Source organism: Barbatula barbatula, assembly GCF_947034865.1.
Source record: "Barbatula barbatula genome assembly, chromosome: 24".
NCBI lineage: Eukaryota > Metazoa > Chordata > Actinopteri > Cypriniformes > Nemacheilidae > Barbatula > Barbatula barbatula.
The window spans coordinates 4383395-4394292 of NC_136787.1; the positions used below are offsets into that span (position 1 = coordinate 4383395).

The 10898-nt window shown below is 36.6% G+C and overlaps 1 protein-coding gene across 1 annotated transcript; it reads left to right on the top strand.

Moving 5' to 3' along the window:
* Positions 1 to 1636: 1636 nt before the first annotated feature.
* On the top strand, positions 1637 to 10474 carry mamdc2b (MAM domain containing 2b). Its single transcript, XM_079448519.1, has 14 exons — positions 1637 to 1771; positions 2293 to 2397; positions 3223 to 3473; positions 3574 to 3649; positions 4237 to 4344; positions 4568 to 4851; positions 5408 to 5501; positions 5837 to 5983; positions 6314 to 6573; positions 7755 to 7848; positions 7954 to 8106; positions 9277 to 9536; positions 9906 to 9990; positions 10082 to 10474. The coding sequence occupies exons 1-14, from the start codon at positions 1741 to 1743 to the stop codon at positions 10138 to 10140; spliced, it is 2007 nt and encodes a 668-aa protein (XP_079304645.1). The 5' UTR covers positions 1637 to 1740; the 3' UTR covers positions 10141 to 10474.
* The last annotated feature ends 424 nt before the right edge of the window (positions 10475 to 10898 follow it).

Genomic DNA, 10898 nt, shown 5'->3' on the forward strand with positions numbered 1-10898 from the left:
CCTTCATGATGTGACATGTGAGGGAAAAGAGGAAAAGAGCGATTTGGGTAAATGGTGGATTTGAAAATAATACACATTTTACACCTTTTAAAGGTCTATGCACATGCAGGCCGAAGTTTCCGTATGCGTTTTTTCGTATCTGAATTGTCAAAACGCCTCTCAAAATTCTTGCTACGGATGCGAAAGACACAGAAAATCTAACCCAGTCCCATGTGAGGTCGTAGCTTTATGTTCGGACAAAAATTCGGACTCAATGTGCAACGGCCCTTACCCTTTTCTCTATCCCTATCAGATAGGCCACTGGTGGGCTGAGTTAGTGAAAATAGTTTCTATCAACAAGGCAGGCTTTTTGTACCTAAAATCATTTTTAATAAAATGTAATTTCCAATTTAAACGTATAAGAATAGCTGACTGAAATTTTGCGCTCAAATCTGAATAGTTAATTTAGTGGCAAAAAACAAGACCACTTATACATATTTATCATTTTTATTTTCTTCATCATTTACAGTGTTCAATGGTCCTTTTTGTTCAAGCAAATATACCGGTCAGATGACGGATGCCATGACAGGTCTCATATTGTTGGAGGTAAATTTTCATTATATTAGAGACGTAGATTACTAACAGCTGTAGAGTGTACATTTTTAACAGCTGTAATCTAATACCTTTTATAATCCATAAATCAAGGTTTGGTTGAGCATTACTCACTGTATCAACTATATGCTTGCGAGGAAAAATTAAAACAGAACCTGATTTAAAACAAATGTGTTTTATCATTTATTCATTTATCCAAACCTTCAGAACACAGAAGATATTTAGAAAGATGTTGGAAATCAAACATTGGTCCCTATTTACTTAAATGTATGGACACAAAACCTCTGAGACATTATCCGATCTTCTCTGGTGTTGAACTTGAAATGACATGAGGGTGAGTAAATGAAGTAAGAATTTATTTATAATGTAACTATCCCTTTAAGTTCCCAATAGTCCTCAGAGTAATGTTTTCATGCAGTCAGGAATCCCACCCGTCCCTCTCTAACCCAACCCAGTACGATTAACCCCGACATCCACCATATGTCACATTCTGACTGCATTGTATCATGTTTCCAAACAGTGTCCACGTGGATCATATTGTGTGACCTCAGCTTCCCAAATCCTTCTGTGTTTCATTCTTTCTTTAAGCCACCTGTCACCTGACCCCCAATCTCCTGATCAAAATCAGTTCCTAAATCCTGACGTGTAAAAAAATGTCACATTGTGATAATAACAAAATTGCAAGTTTTTTCATTTACATCGATTGTACCTAGGCCTAAATGGTCATGTGACCTTACAAATGAATTTTACACTTCAAACCGTAAAAGCGCTGTTTATATATGTAAATGTACAATATAATTATAACATTATCTGATTCAAGGTAAAAGAATGAAAAAAGACCATAAGGCTATAACGTAACCATCCTGATATTCCTATTTTTGGTTACTGATGTAAAAGTGTGTTCATAGGCAAAGCTCTCAGAACATACTTGGTAGAAATAATGTCTAAATCTGGTGCACGTTACAGAAATCTCTCTCTCTCTCTCTCTCTCTCTCTCTCTTTAACCTCCAGCGGTCAGACAGAATGATTTCACCCGTTCAGACACACACAGGGAGAGCATGCATTCTCATTCAGTCTCTTGTGCCGAACGGGGTGTTTTTTGACGTTACTCTTTCTTTACTTTCGGGACAATATAAGATAGAAGTGAGGATGCTTCTATTCTACCTTCTGACCTTGATTGGTAAGAAAAAACATACAAAAGATGATTGTGTTAGTGTGTGTGCATGCCTCAATGTTTTACAATCTGGTCAAATCTAAAGCTTAAGTGACAAATGCATAAACTAAATGTTATTAGTACCATTAAATGAAACATGCCATGCCATCTGCTACAAAAGTGTACTTAATATTTTATAAATTATAATTATAACAATGATAAAAGTAGGAAATAAATACATGATAAATATATGTACACAGCAAAATCACCAGTGTTAAAAAAGATCAAATTAACTCTCACAGTGTATATATAATCCACACTGTGAGAGTTAATTCTATATTACTGTTGATTTTACTGTGTAAATATTGTCTTTATACTTTACATTATATGTTCTATTCTTTAAATTATAACACTGAGATACTTTGAGGTATTTTTGGCCATTTTGTTCAATATTTTAAAACTGTAACATTTTAAGTTGTTAATAAAGATGGAAGAAGGTCATAGTTTGCTACAATGTTTGAATCACTGCAGGTTGTCTTGTGTTTTAGCGACAGTTAAGTCTGAGCTTTTGCTGGGATCATGCGGCTTTGACAAGAGCACCTGCGGCTACACATCTGATCCGGCCTTCCTCAGCTGGACCCTCGACCCTACCGGTGAGTCACAGCCCATTATGTGCCCTACAAAAACACATTTGTAATCATTTTATACCAAGTTGTGAAAGAATTTTACCGATCTCTTCTGTTGTTTTTCATAACACAAAAAAACATGACCATCGGAAAAAAAATTAAAGTGTTATATTTCAAGGCCACTTTTAAGCTTGTGTGAGGCAGAGTTTACGCTTTTAATTCATAACACTGTGCTATGATGCCCTGAGGTTTTGTGAAGCCAGAGATATACGATGTGAAAATGACTGACCTATAGTAAATATCACCACTGTGATACTTCTAGTTAGATTAATACACTTTTGATTTAAAAACATGTTGTTTCTACACTTCCACATATTCACAGCATCACTTGAACAAGCAAAATGTCATGTTCGGGCTACTCCACATTTGTATTCTGAATCAGATTGGATCTCTACATTTTTATAAATTTCAAAAGAAAAAGATTTGGTAGGCTACTGCAAATATGCAACATGCCACGTTAAAAGACAACACATCACCGATCCAATAATGTGCTGTTTCACTGTCTCCAGATGTGGTTATCATTGATACCATAGCTTCCAGATGTTGGCCTTTCAAAAGAGTATTTCTTCTACCTTTCTGGGCTTGTCCCATGTTTTAACCCAAAATTATTTTAATGTAATTCTGGTTAATATTATTTCATAAAAGGCAGAAAATAAGTCATTGAGTACAAAAGGCGTTGTATGGGACCTGGCCCTTTAAATAAAGCAGTTTCTTCTTCATCTGAAAAAATATTTCCATTCGTGTTAGCACGAGCTCTTCCCGTCAATGTTGTTTTCCTTCTGCTTTAATAAGGACACTTCATCATTGTTGACAAGCAAGCACATGAGGCCCAGGGAAAGGCGGTTCTTTTGGGTCCAGATGTGAATGGACAGGACTGGAGCTGTTTCAGGATGGTCTATCAGGTGACTGGTAGCGCTTCCTTGCAGGTGCAGAAGCGCATAGATGGAGATAGTTTTGATCGTGTGCTCTGGATGACCCAACGGCCGTCTGACAGCTGGCACATTGCCAGCATCGACCTTCAGAACTCTACAGAACCCTTCCAGGTGAGAAAACCCACTCTACATATTTCACCCGTATTCATGCATAAACTTTTTATTAAGCGTGTTTTTTATTAGACTTTCATGTCTGATCATTCTTCAATAGATTATTATTGAGAGTGAACTAAGAGACGGCAGTGTTTCCATTTTTGAGATCAAGATCTCAGACAACTACTGCATAGGTCAGTCCTGCTTTTATGTGTTTGTTATTACTTCCCCAATTTCTTAAATTGTTGAAAACATTGTATAGAGTTAGAGTAAAGCCAAATCTATGGCGCAGAATATCATGAGAACATACTCATCCACCCAGAACACCCTGACAACCGCCTTGAACCACCAAGTACCCTAGCAACCGCACACTGAAAATGCAGAGTACCTTAGCAACCCAGAGTGAATGCTCTAGCAATACTCTTGCATCGTTTTTTTAGTTTTACACAGGTCATACAAATATTAAAATCCATATTGGTAACATGAATTAATGTTGTGCCAAAATCAAGGCCAACAAACACATGAAAAGGAATTTAAACCAAAGAAAGAAAATGTTGTTCCCCTTAAGCAGTGCTCTAATGACTATTCATAGGAACCGGCCTGTGTTCACATTCTTGAGTCAGAAGAAACTCTTTTAAATGAAACCAGACTCCTTTTATTTCAATCTTTTGTTGAGCAACAATCTGGCCGACTGTTAATTGAGTATTGCAAAGCTAGAAGACCTTTCCTTTTTTATATTTTCATTAAAAAAAATGATTTCTCTGCTCGTGTGACTCCTAAGAGTGTGACTTTGAAGAACCTCATCTGTGTGGATACACAAACCAGAGGAACAGAAATATGAACTGGCGTGTGGGAAGAGGAGAATATACGACACATGAAGACAGGATAGGTGAGCCTGTCCACAATATAAACTTATAGCCTGTCCAGGTTCTATCCCGCCGGCGACACAAGATGCTGGGATAGGCTGCAGAAGATAAGATGAATAGATCTTAAAAACGAGATATTGAAATAAATATTATGAAAAGGTTTTATTGTATATTTCTATGCCATACAAAAAATATGCAAATAAATGTCAAAGCGTAATTAACAAAAAAATGTGTTCAATTACACAGGTCAGTATATGTATGTGGACTCTTCAGACACTAAAAGCTTCCAGGAGGTGGCCAAGCTGGTGTCGCCAATAACCACAGCCCCAATGTCCGGCTGCTTGAGCTTCCAATACCAGCAGCATCATTCCGGAGACCATCTGTTCTCCGTGTTTACCAGGGATCGAGCTGGACAGTACCAGGAACTATGGCGAGCTGACCTACCCGAGAACAACCATGTGGACTGGAATCCAGAGGACAGGGTCTGGATACCTGTACAAGTGGACCTGAAAGCTCCATATCCCTTAGAGGTACACAGACGACCACATGCTTATGTTGCGAAAATATACATCTTTCTCAAAAGTCTGTTATTATGGTATAATTTCAGTTAAACACCAGATATATAAAAAACAAATGTTTAACAGTCTCTTTCTGTGTAAGGGGGCAGTCTTGGATAAAACTAATGATCTCATGTGGACCAGAAAAGTCTGGCTAAAGTGAAAGTGCATATGTATTGCAGACCCGGAAAATTTTACCACAAAAATTCGGGTCTTTACGTCACGCAAGTCTTATATTTTTACTCTGCACATCTTCGACCCAGATGTCAGGGTAGAGCTGTACCATTTTACCTTCTGAAATTTCTTTAGATCTCTCTCAGCTATCAAAGGATTCAGAAATTTCATTTGCATCTTAGAGCTAAATTACAGCGCACAACAACATCCCCTATTGACCTCTATTGTATGGACACAAAACCACGGAGACATTTCTCAAAATATCTTCGACAGTCCTACAGTATAAAGGTTTTAAATCACTTGGTTGATTGAATATGAGTAAATATGAACTGTTATGTATTTGTGTTTCATGAAGTTGGTGTTTGAGGTGGCGTTCAACAGTCCACATGGAGGCTATGTGGTTCTTGATGACATCACCTTCTCTCCAGAATTCTGTAATGCAGGAACAGGTGTGTTTACAGCACATCTCAGTCGGTGTTTCATCCACTAAACGCGCAGACTTTTTACATATTTGTACATCCAGCATTCATATATTTTATCAGTACATGCATTCGCTAGGAATTTAACACAAGATTTTGGTTTTCATTCAGAAAATTAGAAATGAGCCCACTTCCAAGTCTCTATAATATTTTAGTCTCTATATACGATTCTGGTCCCATTTTGTCTACCAGCTTTATTGTCCTGATATATACCATTTTATAGTATTCCAATCTTAGCCAACATCAATGCGTAATATTAAACCTAAATCCTGTACAATGACTTCAAGTTCCTTCTGCTTCCCCAGAACCGACATTTGATCCATCTGTTGCAAACTGTGACTTTGAGTCAGGATATTGTCAGTACACGCAGACACTGACCAATGGTCCGCTGTGGAAAAGAGTCTCAGTACGGCCCAACATCTACAGCCATGGAGATCACACCACGGGAGCAGGTATATCTGGAACTGCTGATGACAAATTCATCGGCAGGTTAAAAAGAAAGTTTACCCAAAATGTTAATTCAGTCATCATTTATTTACTCTCATGTTATCCAAAACCTTTGTATGCAACACACAAGAAAAGACATTTTGAGAAAATAGGTTTGTGTCCATACAATGGAAGTCAATGGGGTTCTGTGTTGTTTGGTTACCAACGTTCTTCTATTGTGTTGTGCAAGAAAGTCATTCAGGTTTGGAATACATTTTTTTGGATGAACTATCCCCTTAAATGGAATTTTAAAACTATACACAAAAAAGCTAAAAATAGGTGTTCTTTCTGTACAGGATCGTTTCTGTTGGCCAACTCTCGCTTTAATGCACAGTCTGGATTTGTGAGCCGTCTGTTTGGACCGCTGATGCCCGGGAATCAGAAATACTGTGTGAAGTTCTTCTATTCCATGCGAGGTCTTAGTGGAACAGACTTGGCTGTGTATCTGTATTACACAGATGGCTCCAAACAAGAAAAAATATGGACTCTAAATGAGAAGATAAGAAACATTTGGATCGATGTTGAACTGACCATGCAAAGCCAAAAGAATGCTCAGGTAAGATGATCTCTAAATCATAAACACGAGCTTAATGGTTCTGTTATTGGCATATAGGCCAGACATTAGAGCGTGTAAACATTGACAAGAATTGAATTTAGAGTCTGGCGTGCTTCTTTTACATCTGTTAGCAAGACATGAGACCATTTACAGCAGAATGCACACTGTAAAGAATTTCTGCAGAAATTACAGTATTACTGGCAGCAGTTTGCCAGTAACTTACTGTAGATTTACATTTATGTCATTTACTGGCAACAGTTTGCTCAAAGATAAATGATCATTAAATAAGTCTTTATCCTTACAGAAAAAAACTATAAATAACAGCCTCATGCAAAGCATTCTGGGAACCAAAATTAGAAAAAAAAACTGAAAAAGGTTTATGTGGATTTCTGGTTCCCAGAATGCTTTGCATGAGGCTGTGATTTTATCCTTTTTTCCTGTAACGATAAAGACTTGTTCCTGTCTAATGTTCATTATCTTTGAACAAACTGTTGCCGATAAATTAGATAAATATAAATCTACAGAAAGTTACTGGAAACTAGCTGCTTAACTACAGCAAAAATGTTTACATTGCAGATTTAGAGAAATTAATGTTCATGACAGAAAAATGAGGAAAGACTGTAAACATGCTGTCGTCATGTATTACACTGTAAAACAAAAAATGAGACATTATTGAGAATGTTTTGAACGTTGATTTATTTCCATACAAACCGCCCACTGACCACTGGCTGTCAAACGTGCAAAACGTGAAGGAAATACTACAGTATTGAATAAAGCTTCTGAGGCAGTGCAATGACTTTGTGTCATGAACAAAAGGTTTTGTTTGCAAATCTTCAAATAAGCCTTTGGGAGCTCTTGAATTGAATTTGCATATGCTTAAAGTAGTGACGTTATGATTTGGTCATGTGACACTTAAGAACTTACGCCATTTTAGGAGTTACACATCAATGTCAAGAAACTGATGGAGCAAACAGAACCATGTTTTTATTGAATCACACAATTGCAAACTTTGTTTTGATCTTGTTCCTCACACAAAGCTTTGAATAATGCACCATATGGTTTCATTTTACGATGCTTTTGTGGTGCTTTTCTTGCTCTTTGTCATCTATTTTTGCTGAATAAAAAAATAGAAAGAAGAGTCTTACACTGCTTAAAAACTGCTTTTTGATCTTTCTGCAAAGATGGTTTTCATCAGTACATGCAAAAATGTTTGGAGTTGTGGCTCTGTTGGTCTTGATGACATTAAAGTCAGCCTCGGGGACTGCTTACCATTAGGTAAACAAGTATTGTTTATAACAATTCATGGTGCATTTGCATCTTAAATTGATTCCTTGATCTGTTTATTGCAAACAGAAATGCTGATAGTGTTTCTTTTCGCAGCATCGTCGCTTTCAAACCCGTCTCAGTGTAACTTTGAGGCTGGTTTCTGTGGATACTCTCAAGATAAAACAGACACAGGTGACTGGATGCTGGCCAGAGGACCTACACCAACATCCTACACAGGGCCGAGAGGAGACTACACTACAGGACTTGGTCAGTTATTCATTTTTAGATTATTATTCGTAGATAATCTACAAATCTACAATTTTAGATTATAATTAGTATAAAATGTTCTGTCTTTAAAAAAATGTACAGACAAATAATTCCAAGTTGAGTTTTGTGGATTTTAGTCGAAGTCTGTTAGCTTTAAGGGCATATATGAGTCATTGTACAAAACGAATAACTACAAAAAATGCAGTCTTCGGTCATAAAAAACATATACAGGCAACTGACACATATTAAAAATAATTTGTTCATAACCATTCGTAAAGGCTAAAATACACTAAAAGACTTTTGCTCAGATTTTGTGCAGATTTTCAGTCTGGACTTGTTGCAGAAAGTCTGTGCCAGTCTGCGGATTTGAGTGTGTTTCTATCTGAAACTTTCAAAAAGTCTGCAAGTGTATGATGTTTAGTTTAAAACAATCTGTTAACATAAATGTAAAATGTTTAGTTGCTTCCTATGTATTACGTATTGCGGGTACTGACGAATGTAAAAATTTTCTAAAATTGTGAAAATCCATTAAAACATTTAGCCCCAGGAAATGTCTACATTTCAGATACAAAAATGGACAAGAAAAGATATAAAAATGTTCAACTTCACTCAAACCTGAATTGTATATGGGACTAATGCATATACAGACAAGCTAATATGTATAGTAGGTTAGTGGGTGTTTCTTTCACACTATGTCTCACATGAATATGTTGAAATCCAACGACTATCCTTTGAAACAGTGTGTAATATTTTAAAGGATCTATTGACAGAAATGCAAGATAATATACATGCAGATACTGTGTCTTCAGAGGTGTAAAAAGACCTTACATAACAAAGAATTATGGTTTTACCACCTTAAAATGAGCTATTTCTATCTTTATAAAGTCGCATTTCAATTGTTTCTACAGTAGCCCTAAACTGACAAATTGCTTTATAGTGTTTTGTACATATGATATCTCCTTTGGCAAAAAAGTGAAAACGTGACGACATCCTTGCCCCGTGTAAAGCGATTTGCAACCTCAACAGTAGATGCCGCTAAATCTCATACCCTGGACCTTTAACATTTATTCTGGTGCAATGTCTTGATCATTAATGTCACACATGTCATTGATCCTGCTTAAAATTATGCTTTCTTTTTAAATATTTCGTATCCTATCTTTTTTCTTTTAGGTCATTATTTGTATATTGAGGCATCATTTATGCTTCCCGGTAACAAAGCGCGTCTGCTGTCCAGCTCTCTACGGGGATCTAGACAAGCACAGTGCTTACAATTTTACTATCATATGTATGGATCAGGGACGGGCCAGCTGAGTGTTTATCTCAAGACTGGACAAGAGGACCAAGACACACTGTTATGGACACGTTATGAAGAGCAGGGTGTGTCCTGGCTCAGAGCTTCAATAACTTACCAACATGACCAACAACACCAGGTCAGTCACATTAAACTACATGACCCATAAACCAACTGGTTTGCTTCAGGACACATATTTTACATCAACACAGCACAGTGCTTTAAAGTTGTATCGTACAAAACGTTGTCTTACTATAAAACTGTAATGAAGTGTTAAGACTCCATCTATATGAGGTGCTTCATAAATCCAAATGCAAAACTCTCATAATGTGTCTTGCCAAATCGATATTTAACCATTTATGTCAACAACAAAAGATCTGCAAACCAATTGATCTTGCTTTAAGGTTTAGAAGTCTAGTTTTTGCCGGTATCTTTGATATCAACATTATTTAGTCTAGTTTTTTGTTGGTATCTTTGATATCAATATTATTTTCTTTCCTTCCTTTAGATTGTGTTTGAAGCCATGAGAGGTGCATCGGTAAGAAGTGATATCGCAATCGATGATGTTGTTTTTAAAAGAGGACCGTGCAGAGGTATTCTTGATAAATTGTTTATCAAGTACATTTGTTTTTTAGGTTATCACAAATATGTCTTTATATACCGTTTGTCTATTTCTCTTCACAGACTCTGCTGCTGACCCTGCCTGGAGTCCTTCTGGAAATAATCTTAATGATATTCAATGAAAGGACAGAGGAAACTTCAAACATGCCAGAAATGAATACAACATACTGCCAGTTATGTTTGTTTATTTTCCTTCTTTTCCCTTTAAACCAGCAAACTTTGTAAATAGTTCTTGCTTATTTGACTTGATCTACTGCCACGCAAAACAAATGTTTAAGGACCACGCTGTGTACTGAACGATTTTACAGAATGGCGCTAGGTAACCAAAAGGATTTTAGGAAGCCTGTAGACCCCGTTTGCTCTATGGGTACCTCAGTACAGATCTGACCTATAGCTGCCAAATAAAATGAATAGAAATTTAAAATTCTTTGCGAATAAAACATCATTTGTTTTCTTATTGTGTGTGAAAGTGCAATATTTGATGTCTTCTAGTGGTTACGAGACAAAGCCTGATATCTATCAGGATTATTTATTACAGAGGGATGTTTGTTGCCAAATGTGCAACCAAATCCGAACCATTTATCTTTACCCTTTTTTTGGTTTAAATTAACCATGGATTAAAACAAACCATCACAAAACATGTATTTACTACAGTTAAATCCAAAACATGGTGACACTTTTCCAACACAAAATATGGTTAATTTTCGTACGGGATGTCCTAGAAATGTTTGAATTAAAATAGGTTTGACAAGTGCTCTCACCACTACTATAAACATTTCATGATGTGCTAATAACATCATTTCAGATTCTCATTTAGTCATCATATTTGACAAGGCATTTAAAGGGACAGTTCGCCCGAAAATGAAAATTCTGTCATCAT

Excerpts from the sequence above, each read along its gene's own strand:
- mamdc2b (XM_079448519.1), top strand. The coding sequence starts at position 1,741 with ATGCTTCTATTCTACCTTCTGACCTTGATTG. Across the intron at positions 2,398-3,222 it reads CTGGACCCTCGACCCTACCG|GACACTTCATCATTGTTGAC; the intron begins GTGAGTCACAGC and ends TGCTTTAATAAG. Across the intron at positions 4,345-4,567 it reads GACACATGAAGACAGGATAG|GTCAGTATATGTATGTGGAC; the intron begins GTGAGCCTGTCC and ends TCAATTACACAG.